This window comes from Acyrthosiphon pisum, chromosome X (assembly GCF_005508785.2).
Source record: "Acyrthosiphon pisum isolate AL4f chromosome X, pea_aphid_22Mar2018_4r6ur, whole genome shotgun sequence".
NCBI classification, from domain to species: domain Eukaryota; kingdom Metazoa; phylum Arthropoda; class Insecta; order Hemiptera; family Aphididae; genus Acyrthosiphon; species Acyrthosiphon pisum.
In genome coordinates this window covers 36,771,349-36,798,628 of record NC_042493.1, presented here as the reverse complement: position 1 = coordinate 36,798,628, position 27,280 = coordinate 36,771,349, and the positions used below count along the sequence as shown (strand labels likewise).

Here is a 27,280-nt window from a genome sequence, read left to right as displayed (position 1 = left end):
TTTAAAGTTATGTAAGTATGACATCAAATTATTTTTTTGTAGTCTAATGATATTCATTAATTTTATCTTTAGAAAAGTTTCTTGATTAATACATTCGTAAACAATTTTTATTTCGCACATTTCGTGATTTTATTTTTAACGCACACTTTTACTAATTGGGTAAATTGTGCATATTGAACGTACGTTTATTATAAAAATAAAAAAAATTTAAAACGTCTCAATACGATGAAATACTAGACCGATTTGTGCAGTCTGTATCGACAAAGAAACGAATCTTTCATAGTCTCATGTGCTTGGCGTTTGCTTAACATTCAATTTGACTGGCTATTTTTATAACAAATATTTAACAGTGCCTATAAGAATATTTATGGGGGTCTGTACTCTATATAAAACGTATATTGATATAATAGGTCAATCACAAAAAAATGATTACATTTTTATGTACAAGGAGTGATTGGCCATTATTTCAGAATTCAAATATAAGAGTATATTTTACTATTTACTTAAAAGAAAAAATCGAATGGAGGAGTAGTATACCAAAACGGGTTTTCCTTTCCGTTCAAAAGCGTAGAAATATTATTTACTGTATGACCGGGGTACGGAGTGATTATAATTAAAAAAAAATTATTTGTATAGGAGGTACACACATAAAAAATTAAAGACTTATTGGCCATCGAGACCTTCTACCGCAACACCATAATATAAGGACGAATAAGGTTTTGGTTAGTTTTATTTTTTCACAGGGTGAATGATTTACCCGTCCTCGCGATTCTCAGGGTTGGGTACGTTTAATCTCGGTATCTGTGTGTGTCTATTATAAATGTGTAAAATCAAACACGTGCACTGTAGCTATGGTTAAAAAAGGGATTTTTTCAGGAGGTCTTTTAATTCTATATTTAAATATTGCATGCGTGAGCGACTTGACACACTCTTCATTACAGTCTTCAATATTCATATTAATAATATCAAATATAAAATAGAACCAATGACAGCATATTTTGTAGAAATCTGAATCAAATAGTTATAGTAGGGCGGAGTCACCAGCTATGGCCACTTTAACAATTTGACGCACAAATTAAATGTGAACACATTACCAGATAATAGCTAAACAATAGCCATTTGAAATCCTATAGATTAAGACTTGCTTATTTTAGGGTCACAGTTATAGATTGTTTAGAACAATATTAGGTTCAAAAAAAAATGTTGGAAATAAAAGTATCAGTTTCCCCCTTTTTTGGCCACCAAACCCCATCTATGGACTGTAAAATACCCATTCATGGCCAGAATCTTAAAAATACAAATAAAATAGTTATTATCAGATCAAATGAAATAATTTATTGAACATTTCATAAATCTTTATACATAAACTTAATTCAATAAAAATTAAAAAGAAGTCGAACATACTAATTGTATTTAGGTAACTAATAATACCTCAATAAACAAAAAATTGTAATTATAATTTAGGAACACACTTTGGTTGATACATAAAGTTAATTTTGCAACTATTAAATATTACATAATTTTGAGTAATAACAACATTTGGATATCTAATAAAAAAAAAGAAATTATAACAATACAAATTAATATCTAGTACCTACATATTATATTTTTGCGTAAATACCGCCGTTGGGGTTTGAACACCCCGAACAACCCCTGGCTATGCCACTGCTGCCAGCCATAATAGTTTGTCATCAGGGATATAAATTATGATGTTAATGCATTATAATATTAGCTTATCGCGACCAAGTCTGATGCGTAGGATACCGATTTAATATTGTTATAAACCTACGACGGATACGACACAATAATATTATATAATACACTACACCGTCAACGCGCGCGGATATGCGGCTTATCAAACGGATAAACGGTTCGAATGTTATAATATTTTTTATCATCATAAACATATTATTATTATGATTATCGGAATAGTCTTTCGCACGCCCACCCCGTGATCGCCGCTGCTGCAGGATTTATCGCGTGTTTGCACAAATTGTACCTATAACACATAAATTATGCATGTATATAACGTTATTATTATTGTGTTGTGCTGTGTAGCGTACATTATATATTTAGTATTATCATAATGTAATATTATATAAATATATGTATACCATATAATATTCTTTTTGACGTCCATGGCCGGACGCGAGTAATATACATTTATACATTATACGTATACGACAGACCGCGCGGGCGTTTTCGAACGGTCAATTTTTTTTTGCAGCACACGCACAGCCGGTGTCTGATAACGATATTATAGATACTACGATGAAAGGTGATTTTTCTAACTCTAGACACGCATTTTTGGAAAAAAAATAACGTTTTTATATAATGCGAAGTACCTAGGTATATATATAAAATATAAATCCTTCAATATTTTACCACACGGTATATAGAGGTGTTTAGGTTTTCAATACTTCAAGTTTCAACCCGTATCGGAATCAAACCATTAGTGGATCGAATAAGTTTTAAGTTTAATACCAGTAGAGTGGCCCGAGGGATAAAAGACAGTAAAGTATATAACTATAGTTTCTCGAGTACCTACCGCATAACACCATTAAAATTTTCATTCAAAAACACATAATTGACCAAGAAGACGAGTGTCTCACGTAAAAAAAAAAATCATCACCCTGTATATTATATTTACTACCTATATAATAATATTATGTGAGACACCACCACTCGTCATCGCCGTCGTAGTTATTTGGAGTGCACTTCCAACGACAGGCCGTCACTATACTCGCGTATGTACATATGATTATTTTAATGTACAGTTGTGTGTTGTGTGGCAGCAGCTTTATAGCACTACAATGGTGTGCTTTGTGTTGGCGCGCGACGACGGTCGAGTGACACACGTCGGTCGGTTGCCGATTGAAAATAATAAAAAAACAATATTATTTTAGCGCACGGACACGAGTTTTACGCGGGCGACGGGTTTTCTTTTCGCTCGGTTCTATTATTATTTTCCGTGTGTACCTATTATAATGTCGTTATTATTATTGCGCATACAACCCGACACGCCAATTAATGAACGATTCGCGGCGAGCACCGAATACGCCGAAAACTTCCATGTCGATAATAATAATAATAATATGTATTTTCGTACCGCTGCAGTTCGGCAGCCATCGTCGTCGCGGCCGTTCACAAATCACAACCGTCATCGCCAGCTAATGTGTATTAACTATTATTAAATTGGCAATTCAACTACAGTTTTACAGAATAATATAATATAATAATGTAATAGTATAGGTACCGATGATAATATTATTTAAAGTATGCGTACGACACTAACAAAGTGCAGTAAGACGGGAGATTTGAAATCTGAATGATTAAAATCTGCGAAACACGCACCACGCGACCGTCGTACAAACCGTACTGTGTGATTTTTTGGGGCGCCGTTTCGTGATCAGATTCGTAGTTTAGTGCCTAGTGGGTACTTTATACATGAATGTCTATGGCACGGCAATATCATCTAATATTATATAATATTATATTATATAGTATAATAAATTAATCTTGGCCTTATAAGATATGTATTTGGTAAAGAGTGGGGCTTACACTTACTATCAATCATTGAACTATGAAAAATGAACTATAGGGCACGAGAACCTATATGGGAACGTCGAACGTGTATTTAGATCAAGTCCTGATAGTATATATTTATACACCAACACTATACTAAACATAAATTTACAATCATCCGATCGTACTTATACATATATGGCTACGACGGCTACGTGCCTTTATACGTCGAGGGGGGCGAATGGGCGAGTGATGTGGGCATATGGCAATCGTCTCCCCTACCATTCGTTTCTCAAGAGTTTTGACAACTTTCAACTTTGATTTTATTTATTATTATAGACCAAAGTTATTTCTTTGATCTCCAACACAGTGTTCTGCATAAAACAAATAATAAAATATTGCTTATTTAAGAAAAGTTTTTTTGGATACGCTGAGGAAAATGGTTTTAGCTGTTTTACAAAAGACTGTGTGTGTTTTACAAGTTCGTGTTCAGCTAACATTGTTCCTGGAAGTAATAAGGTATTTAAGTTTTACGTGGGACCTTTCTATAACTAGTACCTATCTAAATTCTCAGGAGTTATAAAAAAGTTGTGAAGAACGTAAAAACGAAATTAAAACCAGTGAAACGATGCAAGCACATATTCTTTCAACAATAAATTGACCATTTTATTTCTTACACATTATACAGTGCTAACTTGTTCCACACCGTTTTGGATGGATAGTTAGTAATCCACTGACACTGAATTTTTTTGATTTCATTGTCGGACGTCAGTGTTTAACATTTTATAATTTTTAAATTGATATTTCACGTATGCTGATCTTAGGTTGTTTCATGTATTTTGTAGACTACAAAAAAATTTTACTAGATTTGAGTGATTTAACCCATCCCCATCGTCTCATTGTGCTGATGACTTGTTATGTATTTCTGGTTAACTATCACACGTGCATATTACTATACATACCGTTTATACGATTACGTGATAAAATTAAAATAATGTACGACAAGTGCAGCATATCGATAACTGTTGTGGGCCCGGGACCATTGCCGATTTTTCTCTGGTATTGCCGACGGACGGTCGTAAAGTTTCTTTTCTCTTTCTCCCACGGGAAAACTGTATTATTACAGAGATTGTAATTATTATAGAAAATATTCACAAAGCTATAAAAAACCTATTCGATCACCGCCGCCGCCGCGCATTATATAACTCAACAATGTACCTATGTACACGACGATTCTAATCGCTCGCGCAGTCTTTATTCATTAGAAAAAAAAATAATAATAATAATAATACGGGCGGCGCAGAATTATGTAAGCTGCGGAACTCGGACCGCGGGTACACGGGCATTATTGCATTGCATTTCGCGGTAAGCCGGTAACGCTATAAATATAACTTATATAATAACATTATACGTATATTAAAATCATATTATAATATGCCTCGTTACAGCCCACCTTACCGTTAAGTCGCCGCCTCCCCCGCTATATGTTCTGTACGCGGTGCATTATACTAGTGTGTTGTACACGGTGTAGTGTACAGGGTGTATTAGAATGTTTAACACGACACAATATTAGTTTACCGTACAGAAACCCATGAAAATGCTTATTTTTCAATTTTATCCCCCAAAAAAGCTTGGTTTTGATGACGAACGACGACGGCCATTACAGACAAATGATTCATATTTTAATATATTATTGTGTATGACATGTAACAATAAACACATTATATGCACACGCATGTGCATATTACTATTATAATAATCGTGTAATTATCGATATTATTTATTAGGAATTTTCGCCTCACTAAATAATAATGGTAACGATAACGACGATGTGTTTGACGTGGTGTACACGCACACACTTACACGTCCGTCGTCCACGCAGTAGAAAGTGAAGTTTAATAATAACTACGTACGTTTAACCGCAATTATATAATAAAATCGAGCGCGCGCAAACTCCATCCGGTTGTATACGCGTACCGCGGCAACGGCGGGTCGACGGGCACGGAGTTTTCCTCTCTCAGCCTACCACTATCATTCTCTCGCTCACTCACTCTCTCTCTATCGCTTCGCACATCGTATTTTGCGCGAGATAGCGGTTTCACAGAACTGCAGCGACCGAGTGCCGGCGGTTTCCCGTTATGTAAATTATATATTATTATTATTATATTGTAATGCCACGGCGTTTTATTTCCCGTTGGTTTCTTTCGGCCGGGCTCGCTAGACGTCCGGGAAAAAAATTTGTTCGCTGTAATTTTGAGTGTGCGAATAAAACCCGACGCTTGCGGTTCGCGAAATCTTCGTGTTATACATTAGTACATTACATATTTTTTTACTCCCGCGTGCGTTATTTATCAATTTATCATGTTGTTACACACCGATGTTATGGTGTGCGCGACGTGAACGAAACGGAAAAAAAATTCGTATCGGCGGCGGCGGCGGCATAGGTGCAGCACCATCAGCGGCGGCCTGTGCATGTGTGGTGTATATGCGTGTACGAATAATGGGTATGAATATACCCACACACACATAGCGAGCGGGTGCGATATATATATATATATATATATATATATATATATATATATATATATTATATATTATATATGTATTATAATAGTGTTGCGCGGCGGCGGTTTCGTCGTCGTCGGCCGCGCGGAAACACTATCGCGCGCGCGACCGCCGCCGGCTACGAAAAGTCATTGGCCTCTCGCTCGCGCAAATACACACACACGCACGTTGCACACACACACGCACACACACACATATACACACACACACACACGACTGTGCGGTGCATTGTGCCGCGCCGAAAACAGCCGCCGCGATGTGCCGTTCCACTACCACCACCACTTCTACTAGTGTACTACTACTACTACTACTACTAATACTACTACACTACTACTACACTACTACTACACTACTACTACACTACTACTACACTACTACTACTGTACTCCCGTCTACTACGCTACAACGATGATGATGGGTGGGTGGGTGGCAGTGTTTTTTGCGCAACAAAAACCGCTGCCGCAGTTTTATTATTATTATTATTATTATTATTTTAACAATATCATATTATTATTACATCGTTCATTTGCGGGCGCGCACTCGTCTCGATCGAGTTCCTAGCGTGTCGCTCAGGTCGTCGTTGTCATCGTCGCGTTGTTTCTTTTCTATTTATTTTTTATTATCGTCCGAAGAATTATCTTCTTACGCGGTGCACACGCGCCTAATCGCTTTTTTTTCATCCGAGAGCTACCGAATAATGTTTCAGGAGTCGCGTGGAAACAAAATATTTAAAAAAAAAAAAAACATACATTGCGATAACCCGTAACGACGACGAGAAACTTTCGCCCGCAAGCCATCGCCGGAAAACTAAGCGTTTTTGCGATGCAAAATTAATTTATGGTAACGTCCTCGCAGCGGAGACGTACATGCGGTCAAAAACGACGTGCACCGACGTACTTTTACCGCGCGCCACACTACTTGTTCCCTCCGCCACCCCACTCACCATCACCGGTACTGCCACCGCGGTAGCGGTGCAGTTCGCCGCCGCCGCCGCCAACACTCTACTGACCTACTTTCTATTGCGGCGGCGGCGGCGGCGTCGACTACGGCGTATACTTTTTCGTTTTTTTCTCCATTCTCTCCGCATTTACAGCACGCCGCACTCGTCTCCGTCGCGACAGCAGTCGTCGTTTACTCGCGCGGCGCACACCTATATACCACACATAAAATCATTTATCGTCATTATTGCAACAATGATTATATTTATAATATTATTATTTTAATTTTATTCACGACTGGAATATTATTTTGATACTGCGGTGGTATTGGTGTAGCGCGCGCGCGCCGGAGAAGGTTACGGTTCGGCCGGAGAACGCACGCCCGGATTAACGGTATTTCAATGGGTACGATCCGATACGCTTATATTGTGTATTATAAATTATAATACATAGGTAATATTAATAATAATACGGAGTTGGTAAAAATATTAATAATATTATTATGTACTTTGGTGCGTATGAAAAAAGTGTACAATATTATACTAATACATATAAGTTATAATACTGTAATACGGTGCCTATAATATATTGTCCGGTGAACAGCGAACGGTCGTGGTCCCAAATATCACGTACCTATATATAATACATTATATATTTATAATATATTATTTCGGACCACACGATTGCGTGCGCGCGCGCTCGAGAGAGTTCGTATTTAAACTTTTCGGCTATTTTCGGCGACCGTTGATGATAACGTCTGTGGCGGCGTTCGTTCGTTCACGCAGCGCACGCGTTAATATTTATTTTTTTCGCAATCGTCGCCGACGTCGTGTCGTACGTACTCGTATATTATTATGATTGTATCGCGTTCCTCATCTCGATGCGGTTAGGTAATTCCTCGTTTTGTTGTTGTCGTTCATCAAGTCTGTTTTTAATTTGTTTTTTTCCTGATAGTTTTATTTTTTACATTTTTACCATTGAATAATGAAATTAGTAATATATTATTATTGTTATCATGTTCGTTTATCCACTTCGCAATCCGCAGCGGCTGTGGCGTCGGCGTCGCGTTGTACGCCTGGCGTCGTCGTCTCGCGGAGTCTATTTTCGTCGCGCGGTTTACGCCGTTCTTACAATAATATATTCACGATATTATAATGGTATGTTACGCGTCGCGCGCGCACAATATGCAATAATAATACATCGCATAATGTATTATTATTATTATTATTATAAGTTTATTATAATATTAATAATAATATACAAAGTAGTAATCGTCGACGTACATAGTGTACGTGTGTACGTATGTGTTGTTGGTAACGATCCGGCCGCCGCCGCGCCGCCGGCCCTGTAGGTCGTTGAACTCCGCGGCCGGCCAGCTGACTATACGGCTACGACGTCGACGACGGTGCTTTGTGGTGGTACCGTTGGTTGGTTTTTTATTTTATTATTTTTTTTATTTTTTTGCGAATATCACGCGAGAATATAAAAAAAATCAGAAATGAAATAAAAAAATGATTGAGTACAAAATTAACGGAAAACTGCGAAACCGACAGAGGTTCGAGCTTTTCGTTCCATTTTTGTACTAATGATACACCGTGGTATAACTTGTATTTATAATAAAACAATTAATACCCATATTATACATAAATTCGTCGTCTACACTTGTATCGCTTCTCCTCGGCAGTGGTGATGGATAATTTGAGCGGTGTAAAATCGATTTCATTAAACAAAACAGCGGCGGCGGCTATGACAACGTCATGCATATAATAATAATAATAATAATAATAATAATGATATAAAACCACTCGTATAAAGTCGGAGTCGGAGTTGATATAAATTTTTTCTTCTGTTTGGTATAATATAATAATAATAATAATAATAATTTATATACACGCCATTTCACCCGTGTGTGTTGTACATTATTTATAAAAAAATAAATAAAATATACAACAATATTCAGCAAACAACAAGGTCATTGAACCTCTCTAGTGTGCGGCGCGAGCGAGCGCGTATTACGTCGATCGCTTTGCTCAGCCGCGAGTCGCCGCCGTCTTGAACGTCTCGCGCGCGATGTGTTTATGCCGGAGAGCGTTTTTTAAACTTTGAATCGGTAGTTTTTTCGAAAATAAAAACGCGAGTAACGGCGCGCACGATGAATCTCACGATTTTATAATATACTGCGGCCGGCGTGTTCGAATGCTGTCGTCTGTCATTGCGATAATGTTGTCATATCCGACGGAGACGACGCGTACGATAATAGTAATAATATTATTATCGTTACATAATAATAATTATTATTATTATTGTATTATGCCTCACACAGGTACACCGTATCGGTGTTCCGATACATATATTACAATATATTATTATGATATATCATAAATCATAATATATATTATTATTTATTGTAATATATGCGCGCCGTGTGTATCGCAACATTACATTATACGGATATAATATGTATTATATTATTCGCACAAAGAGAGAGGGCCGGCGGGGATCAGGTGTCGTTAGTGTCGGCAAGGGGGTGTGGGGGGCTAGGATTAGAGTGTGTCTGCGTATGACCTTACGCGCGGCGTACGGTTGACCGATTATCATCGTCGGCTGTATACAGGGCGATACCTGCCGCAATCGTTTCGGTGCGAGGTTGCGTGCGAATTGTTTATATTCGCCAGTAAAAACGTCACATATATTATTACATCGCTTGTATATCTGATGTACGACATGTTCAATCGTGTATACTGCAACTTACTATACGGAATATTGTGTGCTCTCGCATAATGCGCGCGTCGTATATTATTATTATGTACCTACAGTACGACGACGTTATATTATAAATTATAATCACCGAGTATAATATAATATTATATAGGTAGTATCATAATACACACATTCGATTTTGGTGTCCACTTGCGATGTGGCGCGATGATACATCGATACCTAATATTATATATTTGTATTATACCGTCCGCACAACCGGCCTGTAATCGTTCCGGTTTCGTTTGCCGGCGTTCTGTCGCTGTGCGATTTATAGGTACACAATAATACGTCATGACGATATGATAATGCGTACACGCCTTCGTCCGTTTCATAGACGTATGAAAAGAAATGGGCTGATAGTAGTGATAGAGGTTCGGGGGCCAACATTGTTAGAAAAAGATGGCAATTAACCACTTAGCCCATCTGTTATGCCCATTAATAGTATGTATGAGAGAGAAAGAAAGAAGTTAAACAACATTTTCAGAGAAAGATGATGGCATACACTTTAGGTCACATAATATCACAGTTACTATCCCTCTCTAACAATGTTGGAACATGGCATCCTATTATAGCATGGTGTGGGGGATGCGTACTCCGTATAATTATAATAATATGTCCTATGCGATCTGTTCATGTATAATATAATACCGTAAACTAATCGTTTTGGTCGTTTTGCGTGTTTCAGCTCAAATCGAGATCATACCGTGCAAGGTGTGCGGCGACAAGTCCAGCGGTGTCCACTACGGCGTGATCACGTGCGAGGGCTGCAAAGGATTCTTCCGGCGGTCGCAGTCGTCAGTGGTCAACTATCAGTGCCCGCGCAACAAGAATTGCGTGGTGGACCGCGTAAATAGAAACCGGTGCCAGTACTGCCGGCTCCAAAAATGCCTGCGGCTGGGCATGTCCCGTGACGGTAAGTGTGCATATTATTATACCCGTATGATGCTTGGTTATATAAACGTGAGTGTGTGTAGATAATATACAACGACAACAATTATTTAATTACGACGCGTTGTATTGTGGCGTGGTGCTACCGGCAGTGACGGCGTGACAAACTTTGAAAACCGGCGGTTTCTACCATTTTATCCAATACGCTCCTCATCACCACCCCCACCGACAAGTTACCGGGGTGGGTATAGGTTGAGTTTACGAAACTCTTTTTTTTTATCGATATACTACACCAGTCACCCAGTCACCACCATCTGGAGATGGGAGATCCACCATCCGCGCACCTTCATCTATGAAAAGAAATCTGAAGAGGGGTGGTCGACTCTCAAATACCCCTTCATTTCGTCAGTCACTGTTCAGTGTTGTTCAGTGTTATTCAGTGTTATCTGTTCGATTCGCTCTAGATATATGTGTTGTCATCGTCGTATCGTTTTTTCATTATAAATTAAGGCTGAGAATTATCCCTCGACGATGGGGTGGAGGGTTGATGGAGGATAGCTCTGTGTAGTGTAAAATCTGCCTGATGGTTTTAAAAGTTCAGCCGTGCGTCACAACCCTTTTAAGATTATTTTTCTATTTTATTTAATTTTTTTTATACATTATTATTTGTTATAATACAATACGCGACCAAAACGACTACGTAAAATAAACGATGTAACCATCACGAGAACGTTTCGAAATTGGTCAATTGTATTATATTATAATGTATTCAATATATATATATATATCATACGCCGCATATAATATATTATTATAATTTCCTGTGCTTTTTGTGAAACGCGATTTGTGTAATGGCGATGTCGGCGCTGGGGTTAAGCTCACGATCGAGTCAATAACCGACTCTCGACCCGGGGTGTCAACGCAACCAAACACACATGCACGCCTACGCACACCACACCAGTGTCGCTGGGCGCGCACAATATCCTTATAATAATATTGGTGTAAATATTACCATCCAGTAGTGCAATCAGTATATACAACGCTGAACGCTATACTTAGCCCCGTTGTCACGCTGACGACGGATATTTGTTTTAACATTTTTGAAAACACAATCGCAATGTTATTTTTTCACTGTTTATGACACATTGTTATATGAATTGCATAATACTTCCTGCTGAGACGTGTTTGATATGAGTATATTTCCGATGATTTTTGCTACGTCGGTGCTATAAAAATTCGTACGAATCGAAATCGTTTTGTCTAATAAATTCAAATTGTCACAGCTATAGTATAAGTATGGCCGTGTGCCGACATAATCATACATCTAAATGCAATATGAATGGGTAGTTTTAAAAATCAGTAAAGCAACCAAAGGGTTCTGGCTATCCCCCAACCTCTTTATGTTGTATCCAATAATTTATTTAATCTTATTTAAAAACGATTTTGTAATGGTTCGCATATTACGATAACGAAACTATAAAGAACATCTCATAACATTTGGCACAAAAAACCGCATATATTTTATATGAATTTATCAGTCTGTGAATAAAATGAAGTATAGGCCCACCATGGCCCATAGGGGGGGGGGGGCTTTAAAGAATTCTGGTTGCACTACTGTTACATATTATATAACTATTTTAATAATTGTACATAAAAAGAAATATAATCTAACATGCCAATACCCCTCTATGCATGCGTATCTAAGAAAATACTTATCAACAATGCGGAAGCTAACATTATACGATAATACGAATAAATCACGAATTGTCAATGCTACGTTTTACACTATATTGTACGCGCGTAATGTACGAATGATGTAACGAATATGTGACCTATTCTGATGTAATATAATATAATACACTTCTGTTTTTGTTTTTCGGGTCTTTTTGTGTACAGCGGTCAAGTTTGGGCGCATGAGCAAGAAGCAGCGAGAAAAGGTTGAAGACGAAGTGCGCTTCCACAGGGCGCAGATGCGTTCAACAGCAGCTGCCGCAGCTGCGGCCGCTGCTGCAGCGGTGGCCGCGCAGGCCACAGCCATCGACTGCTGTTCGACCACGACCGGCGTTGGCAGCGGTGGTGGTACCGCGGCCGTAGCCGCTGACTCGTCAGTGTTCGATCACGACCAACACGGGCAGCAGCATGGGCACGGACAACAGCAACAGCAGCAGATGCCCTCTAGCACCGCCGACCATGGGCTGCGCTTACACCAACTACACAGTGGGGGAGGACATCTCTCGCAACACCACCATCAGCAGCAGCAGCAACAACAGCAGCAACAACAACAGCAACAGCAGCAACTACAGCAACAGCAACAACAGCACCAGCAACACCAGCTCCACGGCCAGCAGCAACAATTTAACATAAACAGCAATGTGCAGCAGGCTTACGCCGCGGCCGCAGCTGCAGCCGCTGCAGCAGCAGCAGCCGCCGCGGCCGGCGGTGGCGTCAATGGGGCCAACGGTGGCACAGGAGTCGGGTGAGTACTATGTACTAAGACAAATAAAATATTGTGGTCTCGAGGCCGAAAGGTTCTGATTTTCCTAATTAGGCAATAAATGGTCTCGAATTACATTTGTAGCGTAATCTAATAATAATATAATGTTTTATAATGTTCGAAATTGAGAGGTTTTACGGATAGACAATTATTATTTATGATCTATCGGCCAACAGTTTGGAAAGTAAAAACAGCAATAGGCCATATCAGAACCTTTTGGATCTTGATAACATATACTATAGTCATTACTATCATTATACTATATCCTAACGTAATCGTTTTTAGGTATGGAGGTGGTGGATACAACAGCACCGGTGGAACGAACGCGGCCGCAGCAGCCGCGTCGCTTGTAGTGGACACGTTCGCAGCATACGCGGCAGCGGCCACCTCGTCAGCGGTGCAGGCCGGCGCGAGTGGTTCCGTGCCGCCCCCTTACGACACGGCGGCAACGAGCAGCAACTACGTAGCGGACAGTACGACACCGGCAGCGTCCAGCACGACACCGTCGACGGCCGCGGCCACGTCCACGTACGGCGGTGACATGGAAGTGTCGTCGGTGGCGGCCGTTGCGTCTGGAGCACAGGACAACTTGATGGCCGGCGTTTCCGGTTCTACGGCCGCTGTTTCTTCGGGTCAGTACATAATAAAAGCAAACACAATTATTATGGTTTTGGCTCGCGTGTAGGAGAAATGCCTAGGTGGTTACATTAGTTGCGGCCGCAGTAAACATTTCTTCCAAATGGTTAGGTAGTCACTTGGTCATATTCTTTACGTTGTATCTCGTACATGTGGTATTTTGTAACGAGTTATTCGAAATACAAAAATAACAACACGTCATGCGATACATGTGGGATTAGCCAAGTTTAGTTGTATATTACGTGTTGAAAATAAATAATAATCTTATCTTTTCGTCGAACGCCCAAATATTTTCGCCGATTTATTATTATATATTTTTATATGTATTTACTTGCCAACAATATATTTATTATTATCGCCAATCAGTTTATTTTAAATCACTATTTAATTTACCTATAAATTAGACGAAAATATTATGATTTTATGTCCCAGTGGTGATGTAGATAGTTTGAATGTATAAATGTACAAGTAATATACAAATAAATATTTTCTATTTACACCACATTTCAATTAAACATAAAGGACCTAATATTGATGATTTTTGAGGTATCATGACCCCCCCCCCCCCTTGGATCCACTGATAGGCCACATTATAGTTTAGTTGGTCCATGCAGCACACACCTTCGCAGAGCGCCATAACATCATAGTGCTGTGCGCATGTAATTGCTAAGCGGCCCAATAATAATAATAATAATAATAATAATAATAATAATAATAATAATAATATTGAGATTCGTGTACCTAACTTGATGCGTTTACCGATTTCAGCAGCAGACGCCGTACAGATCAGTGAGCTGCTGAGCAAGACCATCGCAGACGCGCACGCCCGCACGTGTTTCTACACGCTCGACCAGATACACGATGGCATGTACCGAACGGCCACCATGGCAGCGGCCAACAAGGCGACTGCCGACAAATTGATAATGTACAAGACCATGGTAAGTTGTTGTTGGGTGTACAAGTGTATGGTATTACGTATTTACGTAACGCCAATAGATCAGAGCTTTTGGGCTTATGGTATTATACCTATATGGCTATATTATACTTAAACGAGAACGAAGTGTTCAGTTGTAACTTGTTAACTTACTCTTTCTTAGAATGTTGTGTCACCGTGTCCGTAGCGTCAAAAATATCCTTCGTAATTGGTTTTAAACGAAAATTATCTATCTAATATAAATAAAGAATACAAAACCATAATTGATTCCTTCCCGTCCGTCAAGATAATTTTTATGCACGACCTTAAATTAAGCATTTCATTTTGATGTTTTCTTTATTATTTTAAAAGTCCATACTTACGGCATTTTATTACAAATTGGCCAAATTCTAAATGCTAGGTCGAGTTGATTTGTTTATATCAGATATAATAATATTAAAAATAAAATGTGGAAAATATTTCTTGTATAATTAAGAAGGTGAGTATTTTAATTACATACGTAGGCTAAACAAATATAAGTACGCTGCAGTATAATTTGCTAGTTTGGAAAAAAATAATACCTAATAGATATACAATTAGAATAGGTAATGTAAACGAAACAAATTCAATATTAAGGCAATAAACTAAAACAAGGGTTTAAGTATGAATTACGTTGAAGATTAATTTCACAAATTTTTTAGAAAGATTTATCTTATCTTTTCAATATATTAACTATTTTAAATTGTTGGTATACCTATTTGAATTAACTAGTTATAAAAATAATTTTGATTCAATTAATTCGAATGTGTTCAAACTTCAAACACCTTACAAACGCTTGACTTGAGGTTCAAATATACATGACATTAGAACACATGACACGCTCCACTATATAGGCTAAGTAGACCCTCCAGTGGTTTATTCCGCCGTGCTGTCTCAAAAACAAAAGTCAAGGAGGGTAAAACCATTCAAAACTCACACTGCCTTTAAATTTTAGTAGTATATGGGTAAAGCTACTTGCAATATATTTTATGGTAGAATAGTACTTTAGTAAATAAAGTTTCATAATATGTAAATTAAAAATGGTACTTTGAAAAGATCATTTTTGGAATTAACTTAATTAACTAATTGAATGAGCACTTGTTTTAATAAAATAAAATAACATAGTTATAGCGTTATCATAGATGCAGCTTGGCATTATTTAAATAATCTATATAACTATAAAAAAAAAATTGTCCTGACTGACTGGCGGATTAATTCATCATCGCCTAGCCGTCGCTATGAGTATGAAATTTGGTCAATATAGTTTCGTTTTATAATTTAGAGACCAACTAAGAAAGGATTTTCTAAAATTTGCATTATAAAAAGGTCCTCAGACAAGGATCTTAAGGTTCATTGTGGAAATTGGAATTTTTTTTTTATACAAATGGTTGCTATTAATTACTTAAGCAGATCAGGAACAATAGCCTGGATCAAATCGTTGTGTTTACATGGATTTGAGAAACTAAATCTTAAAATAAAAAGTTTGTAGTTTGTATACTCAAAAACTACTTGATTGATTTTGACGAAAATATCAGAGATTGTTTTTAGAGATTTCAGAAAGATTTGGAGAGTAAGTAGTATAAAACACGTTAAAAACACAAAGTGCTAAATCCAACACTTGACTCGCTTACCCATCTTGGTCGAATTATTTCACTAAGATAGGTATACGCTAATACCGATTTGCCCGTGAAATAAAGTAGGTACACTAAAACTGAGATACTGCACTCAAACCGAAATACACCTATATTGCGTATATACCTAATATATAAGGTTTGCCACAAAAAAAAAAAAAAAACTGGAAACAGCCGAAGCCGGGTTATTTTCAGTTACTATATTTTTATTTCTTAGCATATTTTTTTGCTATATTCTGACAAGTATTACTTTTTGGATCATGTTATTGCAATTTTGAAATTTTTTTTTGTTTTCATTTTATAGATTTTTGTTTAACAAATAAAGAAAAGTGAAGTTATTATAAATAATTATACCATTACAAATATTTTTTTAAGACAACTTTTAACAATTTATTTTATGATTGTCCGATTTTTGAATTATATATTTCAATCAACAATAACTTTATATTTTATTAATACTATATGGTGTTTATTAAAATATTGTAAACTAGAAGGATAAAAAAATAATATCAAATCAATTTGATGCTGAAATGTTGAAAAAAAGTTGTAACTAGAGTTGTGTACAACTAGTGTTGTCAATGGGTGATTAATTTTAAAATTTGTTATTTTTAGCCTCACGAGGAGCTGTGGTTGGAGTGTGCACAAAAGTTGACGTCAGTAATTCAGCAGATTATTGAGTTTGCGAAAATGGTGCCCGGCTTCATGAAACTATCGCAAGACGACCAGATCGTGCTACTCAAAGCGGGTAAGTTGTGCATCGATTATGATTGGTAAAAATGTTTAAACATTACAAAGACTAGGTACCTAGCAGAATAGTCTACACGATAGGACGCGTACAAAACTTGGATCTTTCGGGGTAGAGGGGGAGCAACCCTGCGGAAACTGTTTAATTTAATGGTTATAAAGTCAAACGCAAACCACACAGTTTTAGCATAAGTATTTAATTTCTTACAAACGTTACAACACACAAATTTCGAAAAAAATATACTTTTACTTATCCTCACATAGCATAACAAACGTTTTGTAACGGACATTTTAAAATAATTTTAGTTTGCTTTGCTCTTGTCACTCATTTGCTGTCGCCTATCGATATTGTCTATAGATCATATTATACATTTCGTATATCTGTGCTGATTATTAACGTTCGTAAAGTATCATTTGTGAAACTAATTTCTTTATTGTTCCAACAGGAAGTTTCGAGTTGGCAGTGTTAAGGATGTCCCGACATTATGACCTACACCGAGACTGCGTCTACTACGCAGATGCCCTGTTGCCAGCCGACGCGTTTTACACACAAGACACAGTCGAAAAGAAACTGGTCTCGTTGGCTTTCGAAGTGAGCCGTTCCGTGGCTTCGTTGAAACTTACTGAAACCGAGCTAGCCCTGTACTCGGCCGTCGTGTTGCTGTCGCCAGGTTGGTATTCTGCGATGACGATAATATATTTATAATTGTACCAGAAACACCACAGATGAATACAATAAAATAGATTGCAGAGCCGATTTCGTTCAACGTATAATAATATGATTTTTACAATTTTACCTTATAATACGAAAAATTAAACGGGGTTTTCATAGGTGGAAGGGTATATCCTATTTTTCTGGATTCTTTGACTATAGCAATGTGGATATATTCATTTATATACTATCTATAACCAGTGCTAGAAGTGGGGGGGGGGGATACGAATGTATACGAATCCCTCTACGTTTTTGTTAGATGAAGAATAGAAGAATGTTATGATGATATCAGGAAATCTGAATTGTAAGGTCACTTCTCTTGAGCCATTTCGAACACTGTCTATGACACTATAAGCCCGGTGTGGTCAAACGGTCGGTCGCAGACGATCTTAAAGTCGATTCCCCATATAATGTTTTATTATAAATTTAATAACTCATTTAATAATTCCAAAATTTATTTCAGAAGATCTTCATAAAAAAAGTGTGGCCACCCCTGTTATATATGTTCGTTTATTTGTGTACGTCTGTGATCGGTGTATACCTTATAGATTTATTCAGGCAAAACACACGATTTGATAGTATCAATGGCCTCAGCCTCAGCTTGAAAATAGCAACTTTTCGATTTTCTGGGGAGTGTTATGTAGAGGTACTTTTTTATATTGACTGTAAACTTCATTAAAGTCTTACCACACATAACTATTGACATCAATTTATCATTAGTTTCCAGCAATATTACCAAATACGCGACTATAGTGTGTTTTACTTATTATTATAAGTCAGCAATCTAATTGGTTGTGTGCCTGTAGTATCATTATGCATGACAATTATTTTATTTGAGGGTCACATTTTTTTACAGACCGGCAAGGCTTGAAAGGCACCGTGGAAATCGGTCGCCTTAGACAGGCCATTCTGCGTGCTCTGCGCATGGAGCTCGATCATAGGACCGCGGGTGGAAAAAATGCCACCACCGTCGATCTGCAACATCAGCAGCAGCATCATCAACAGCAGCAACAACAGCAGAATCAAGTGTGCGATGCCCTCATACAAAAGATCCCGATACTCAGGTGAGAACTGAAGGCTATACAACTTAGGACATTAACATTTTAGGAGCTATAATAACTATACAAAATATGATCACCTGTAAAATACCAATCACGTGTTATATTGTATTAAGTTAAAAAAAAATACACTTTGGCCTTTTGTTTTAATATCATTAACTGGTATTTAGTGCCAGAAATTAAAATTAATTTATAAGATATAACAAATAGCTGCATAATTTAATTAACATAAATAATTATAGTCAAATATACTTGGTCAATTATGGAGTGTTAATTACACATATTGAATAAAGTTGTTTTTACATAATATACACGTAGGTATTTTTTAGGTATCTATATCAAATAGGTAGGAAATAATATATTTGACATGTGTATGCTCAATTTTTAATACATTTTTAATTTGTCAATAATCAAGGAAATTTTATTGCAGTCAAAATTATTAGGTATGGTAAAAATTAAATTACGTTTTTAACCTCATTATTATAAAGTAGGCATACTAAAAAAACGTGCAATAAAAAACCCTTGTAATATGGTATAATACTATATAATACTATATTACAAGGGTTTTTTATCGTGTTCATCGGCATATTGGTAGTTTTTGATAGGTATCATTTTGTGTTCACTTTGTAGTTTTATAATAATATGGGATATTGAACTGTATTGATGAATTTAAAAAATGAAATTTTTGTGTCAAGTTTTATTAATAAATCGTCATTAATAATTAAATCTGCCTTACCACTGGTATACTATTTACTGTTTCGTGCCAATTCACAAATTAAACTAGTTACCTTTCATTACAACGTAACAAATTGTTTTTCAACACGTCAACGTTACACTGAAAAGTTTACTTTAGATTAAATAATTTTTTTTTTATAAGTTCTATAAGTTTTCCAAGTTTTTCTTATCTTAGGTTCTGAATTTCTGATAGAAATATTTTTGATGAACATTTTTACTTTCAAGTTTATTGTACCTATGAATTGTTTAGGGTACCTGTAGTAAAACAATTTAATTAGTTTTTTTAACATTGCTATGGTGAAATAATGTATAAACGTTTGAATTTTAGTTACGGATTACTTAACTTTGATCATTCTTTCATCACAAAACTTTTAATTAACACTATAACTTTTTTATCGATATAAAATGTTACTCTCAGCTTAACAAATTCGACTTTTCTTGTAAAATGATTTCACATGGCCATAAAAAAATTAAAAATTAATTTGCCTAGCCAGAAACCTTATCCATTTATGATAATATCAAGATGCCAGCGGTCTGTCCTTTTTAGAATTTTCATCTGTGGGATGTTAAATGACGATTGATTTTTATTTTTTCCACGTGGCTGTGATATTTATACCGCATTGGTATAAATTCCTACTTGTACCGTTTGCACGTGAACAGAGTTTAATCGACCGAATAAAACATTTTCGTCTATATTCTACTATTATAACAGATAAATGGTAGCAGCGGTGGATGTACGTACCACCGTAGGTATAGGAAATACGATTCGTTTAGAATTTCAAATATACAGCTGAACGCGTATATGGTTATTCAATACATATATATTATATAGTGTAAGAGAGGAGGTGATTATATTAAGGCTATTACATCCGCCACTGTAAATGCCAAATACTACCTCCCCGCGTGCGTATGAATCAAATTTCCGCCGTGTAGATACGTGTCAGCTTAACCCACCTTACCCGTCGTGCCACTGTTCGTGCGATAAATACGAGTTGTACTGCGACAGTCAGAAATACACAGAAAGGAATATGGAAAATGCTCCTCACTTTTCCAATAAAAAAAATTCACCATATTTTGCGTCCTGAATTCATAGTGTGGGTAAATACTTCGGTATATTTTCACAACAATCAAAATACGAATGCATTATAAAAAACCGTGTTTGTATTTTCACGAAATAGCTAATATTAAAGAAATACACTTACGATATATTATGACTATATAAAAATAATATTTTTTTGTTACCTATTTATAAATAAAATTGATTTTTATCTTGAAACTCATATATCTTGTATATATGAGGTTCACCTCTATTTACTACAAATAATACACAGCTGGACCATTTGGCAAGTTTTTATTTTTAATTAAAATTCAATAGACACAAAAATATTTAACCTATAATAAAACATTACTTTTATATTTTTTTCATGATATACTTATATACAGTTTTAACTACGTAAAAGACAAAACCAAACATATAGTTAAACATTTTGGATTGTATTTGATTTCTTATTAGTCGCAAAAAAATAAATCTGTACCAGTGGGGGTGCCAGCAATATAAAATAAGAACCAACTTGGGGCAATCTAGTTCTTGGTAGGTCTGAATGAAATATTAATAGCATAGCCGTTAGGAGCTTAAATCCCTAAATCTCCTCGCTCTTAATACCATAATGTATTATTACATACCTACCGGCTACCATAATTTATTTATGATTAATTAATATTTTAATTTTAGTTACTTTAATACATATGCTATGATGTGTAAGACAGAAAGGAAATTTTCATGAGAAAGCATAATCATTTTAATATTTAAATGTATGTATGATTATGTATGATAGTGACAGAAAGCATATTATATAGATACAAACAGATACATCTGACTTTTCGCTCATAAAGTTCTAACCAAAGATTTCTCATTTCCTATATGAAGTCCGTTATAAGAGATTCAAAGCATATGTCCATAAGTGACACAAGACATAACAGCAGTAACTATGGGACGATTAGGACGTAATGAATTAAATTGTGCATTATAATAAATCATCACGTGTACCTTTATTTAAACGTTATAACAAACATTAATATATACTTTTATCACATAATACTGGTACTTATTTTTCTTATATTTGGAATTTTGCTCGCGCATGCGAATTTGTTTCAAACATAATATTATATGTTATTATGTTAATGTTATATAATATGTGAATGATTACTAAATTCATTAATATCTTGGTTATTATTAAAGCATAATATGCAGAATGTTGGGCATCTACTAAACTCTACTTACACCTCTCTGTAGTCGTGTCACTAATATTAGTAGAACTGTATATTCATATATTCGAAGTAACCATATAAGAACATAATATTATGTTGTGTGTTTGTGTATAGCTATTCAGTCCATTGAAGTGGTTTTTTTTGATAACAACCTCACTTGGGAATTTCTGATGGTTATGTTCACGAAACTCATAAAATATTGCGACTGAATATCTAAGTTCTTGTGATGTGGTGATGGTAGGGGGAATATATCACAGGAAAATAATGGTCATCACGCCTATTTATTTTTCTATAACGAGCCTGATGGCGTAAGTTGTTTTCATAACAAGTATACTGATATTTTCGATTTAACAGTCCAAACGATCAAATGACCTTGTCCCAGAGGGGTATTGCAAGATGTTAACCCTATATTATATTAATAAATCATTTTCTTGCAAACTTTTCAGATAAAGTAAAGATGAGCTAAAGTATGTCATATTGACTAACGAAGTATCCCCCCCTCCCTAGAAAACATATTATGTAGTAAATATATTTAATAATTTAAAAATTGGCTTCTGAAAAACTATGTCAATTATTAATTATACATTTCCAAATTCTAAATATATTTAAGTAATCTAATCATCATAATTATAAATGAATTTTAATACGCATATTGTGATAACTTATGTTTCATAAAATATGTTTGTTATAAAATAAAATATGAAAAAGTAATTTTATTTTATTTTGGTGGTTCCCAGTTTGATATAAATGTGTATATTGGCCGACCAATTACAAAAGGTTGGACCACCATGACCTATATAAATATATAGTTATAAACGTATCTAGGTTCTATAATATACGGCATGCATACTACTCTAATCCTGATACCTATAGGCTATAATACTGGTATAAACATAATGGTATTAACATTATGGAAAATGTCGATTTTAACTCAAAGTAAATATTTCTTTTTTATATTTAACTAGGTATACATTTTAAAATTAAATTGTTCTGATTATTTTGTGATATAACAATTTATTATGGCTGCTGCAAAATGTATAAATGTGTACAGTTGATAAATGTGTGAGCTCAACTATCGATGGGTAGAAATGTAGGATATATGATATTATATTATTTACGAAATATCAATCTCTTCACTTATTTTGAGCGGTGTTACTTCTTCGGTGTGTTTGCCCTGATAAATTTCGGCTCTAAGTGTTTCGGCCATTATTGATTATGAAAACATGAGGAAATGTGCACCTCCAATTATAATAATAATAATAATAATAATAATAACAATAACGTCTTGATGACTAACGGTTTGGTTGTTTTTCCACAGGCAACTGGGAATGCTGCACATGGAAGCGTTGGCCAAGTTGCGACGTACGGTGCCGCACTTGGAGTTCCCGGCCCTACACAAGGAACTGTTCTCGGTCGACGGCAGTTGATCTGAGGAGGAGGGCTGCGACGACGACGACGACGACGATGACGACGGCGGCGGCGGCGGCGGCGGCAGTGGTAGCGGAAGCGGTGGTTGCGGCGGCACCGGTGACGACTCGGCGGAGGACTCATCTACGATCGTCATCGCGTCGGTGATCTCTTTAGCTGGCGGACTGGAATAAGAGCTGCAGCAGCAGTAATGAGCAAAGTCGTCGCAGACGGGCTGTGTACCATATTATACTATATTATATTATTAGTATATTATATTTTAATATAAAAAGAAAAGTTAAAATAAAAAAAATATTTTTTTTTTTTTAATTGCAAAATCTCGCGATATCACACACCGCCGTCGCATATTTAATATATTCTATTATATATTATATTATATAGTGTTGTTTTGTTACAAGGTAGTGTCTCATATTGTATATCGCGTGTTTACGAAATAGAATATTGATATTATTATTATTATTACTATTATTACTGTTGTTGTTATATAGTATTTTTATATATATATATACGGGACATAAATCCCCTGCAGGTAAATAATGAATAGGTATAATAATTATGTACAATTATGTTTGTGTGAATATTTTCCCTGTCTGAAATGTTTAAGAGCGTCGCTTGTAAAAAACGGTTTCCATCGCGGGAGGAGATGTGTGTGTGTGTTGAAGAAGAGAGCTTATTCTCGTTGTAGTCGCCTTGCGTCTATATTTGGTGCGTGTGTGTGTGTGACTGAGTGAGTGGACGAAAGATTTCGTCGTTGTTGTCTCTGTTAATCTTCGGATCGAGCGCTGTTTGTTTAGGTACGTACGTTAATCGTAGTCGATGACGATCGTACACGTACTGCACACGTCGCGTTCACACGTTATATAATAATATAAATCGATAAAACGAAGTAATAAAATAATATTATATTACCGCGCGTAATTGTAACGTCTACTGCCGACGTGCATCGCGGCATATGTTGTTTTTTGTACTATTTATTGTTATATTAGGGAAAATAAAAAAATTTATAAAAGAATTTCATTTTTGATCAGCGTACTTAGGTACCACGCGTGTTACACTTTTTTCGTCGTCGTCGTCGTAGTTGTAAATAATAGTATTTAGTGTGTGTTCTATGTGCGCCGCTATAATCACATATTATATATTGTATAATATTATTATGATTAGAATACGTATATTATTAATTTATAATAATAATAATAATATATATTGATATCGTGTTAAAAAAATGGGTGGGAGGGGGGGAGGAATAGTGCCGGCGGCCGAGGAGGGTTTTATTCATCATTATTGTTTATATTTTTTTTTCTATCGAAAACTCGTTAATATTTTCTATGTATAAATTTGTACGAAAAACTGAGGAAAATAAATCTAATTAATATAAACTCACTCTACACACTCGTCACGTCATATTATTGTATTGTACACACACACACACACTTGTATAGCTGTCGCTATCGTACCTATTGTATAATAATGTGATATCGAATAAATTTTGGGTGCGATATAATAAATATAATTGTATCATATTTTCTACACGTATTTAGGTACGATATTTTATAGATATTATACTGACTATTATTACGTGTATAATATTATAACTCTGTGTAGATAGATAAATATACATAGATAGGTATATATATTATTATAAAATGTGGCCGCCGCCACTTCGCGTTTAAATATAAGTAATAATAATAATTATTATAATTATTATTTTTATTATTATTATATTATATGTTACGTGTTTTTGTGTTTTGTATAAATTATAATGTATAAGAGTCGTCGTCGTCGTCGTCATCTACTACAATACTCTTTATTATTTTTTTCTCTAAGCGACTTAACATATTATTATGTATATAATATATACGATAACTTAAGCTATATATACATTGAATGTCGTGTGTTTAAAATAGTGGTGACACAGCAAAAAGTTGTAGCACATATTATTATAATATATTATGTATGTATTTTATTCGTAAGTCGTTCGACGACGACGATTATGGCACTGGCTACGTATTTTTATTTATGTATACGTGTAATATATGAATATATCATATAAAATATTATAATACGCGAATAGTTTTAATTTGTTTTCGTTAATATTATTATTATAAAATTGAATAGGAAATTTAACGTGATGTGGGGTAATTATATTGTGAAATTAATCGATAAGAAGACGGAGTGAAAATGTGTAAAATACGATTTTTAATATTTAAAGAGTATAATATTATATAATATATATAATTAAATTGGTATATATATACATAGTATATATTACGTTAGTTTTTTACGATAAAAAAACGATATATTGTTTTTTTTTATAATTATAATTATTTTTTTTTGCGCCTGCCCGCAATTTTATGAATTTTATTAAACTTTGTCATTTTATTATTAGATAAGAATATTATATATTATATAATTATATAAAAAACAAACAAAATATTTTTATGTTGTATACCGCAACAGTCAAGTAAAACACGCGCACATAATAATATATCATTTTATTGTATATTTTTTAAATTACGTTTATCGTTTGTTCTCGTATCTTATGTAATAGCAATTGATATCAATTTATATATATATATATATATATATAAATATTATCATTGGTCTTAGATAGTAATTATCATCATCTATAATCAATGATATTATGTTTGTCACCTCATCCTCGTCCTCTTCCGAAACGCGTATATTATAATATAGGTACCTTAAATATTATAATTATATAGGTACACTCGTTGTGTTTCAGTTATTTTTTTTTTATTTCTTTTCGTTTTCCACTACTACTAGAAAAGGTGCTCCGTGTTATTATTATTATTATTATTGTTATTAATTAATTAATTATTATCGCTTATTATTATTATTATTATTATTATTATTATTATTATTATTATTATTATTATTGTTTAACGAGAGATAATATTATAAAACAACAAAAATATATAAATATATGTATATATATATATATTTATATAGATATATATACGCATGTAGATTATATGGTATATTTTGGTTTTCTTTTCGTTTATTATATTTTTTTAAGAAAAAATATATTTTGCATCCACAATATGTTGGTGGGGACATAGGTATTACTTGACCTTATATTTTGAGGGTGCTAAAATTATACAAAGCTTACGAATAAATTACTTAAATAAAAGATTAATAATAAATTAATATCTATATTAAATTAATTCTTCCGGCTTATGTTGACAATTTTTAATCATTTCTTCAGTTTTTAATTAATTTTTTAAATCTTTTTCAATATATTTTAATCATTCAGTGGCAGATATTCAACATTTTTTTTTGGGGGGGGGGGTCGTAAAAATAATATATATTTAAAAGGTACCTATCAGTTATTTTTATTTTTATAAACATTAAAACATATTATAATTGTTGAAAAATTAAAAATAAATATTTAACAAAATATTATTTCAGTATATTTGAAATAGATATACAAAATACAATATTTCATACTTCATTAATTAATCCTCCAATTAATTATCTAATTTACATGTTACTTAGTAAACTTTGTTTGAAGAAATTATTTTCTAACCTAACATAACCTGTGGGAGCAATGCCCCCACACCCACCGGCCACCGTATATATTTACTTAAAAATATAAAAAATCATAAAAAAAAATGTAATTATATATTTACTCAAGTTACATTTTTCACTTAACTATACTGTCTATGGTTATCGGAATAAAAAACCCCAGACTAAAATATTCCTCACAACTACATGAAAATGATTGAACAAATATTTTTTAAACGCTAATTAGTGTAAATACTATATTATTAATATTTAATTACAAATATAATCCTATATCATTTATAAAAATTAAAAATCAAGCACTTATTAAAGAAACATTAAATTAAAAAAAGCTGGTAAGTGGGTGTCACTCTGCTGTACAGTAGATTACACGTGGATCCCTGTTATGGATGGTGTTAAGGGGATT

The 27,280-nt window shown here is 34.8% G+C and overlaps 1 protein-coding gene across 5 annotated transcripts in view; it reads left to right on the top strand.

The window, feature by feature from the left end:
• Nucleotides 1-25,590, top strand: part of LOC100162388 (probable nuclear hormone receptor HR3) — a 75,543-nt gene extending 49,953 nt beyond the window's left edge. For 3 of the 5 annotated variants that reach the window (XM_008191534.3, XM_008191532.3, XM_003240827.4), the window contains exons 2-9: nt 10,474-10,701; nt 12,573-13,152; nt 13,456-13,802; nt 14,575-14,744; nt 17,002-17,134; nt 17,580-17,804; nt 18,702-18,909; nt 23,225-25,590. In XM_008191534.3, the coding sequence (XP_008189756.1) occupies nt 10,474-10,701; nt 12,573-13,152; nt 13,456-13,802; nt 14,575-14,744; nt 17,002-17,134; nt 17,580-17,804; nt 18,702-18,909; nt 23,225-23,333 (2,000 nt within the window). In that variant the 3' untranslated portion in view covers nt 23,334-25,590. Of the gene's footprint in view, nt 1-8,028; nt 8,186-10,473; nt 10,702-12,572; nt 13,153-13,455; nt 13,803-14,574; nt 14,745-17,001; nt 17,135-17,579; nt 17,805-18,701; nt 18,910-23,224 lie in introns of those variants that run through there. The other 2 variants (XM_029486029.1, XM_008191531.3) reach the window with 2 other exon arrangements.
• The last annotated feature ends 1,690 nt before the right edge of the window (nt 25,591-27,280 follow it).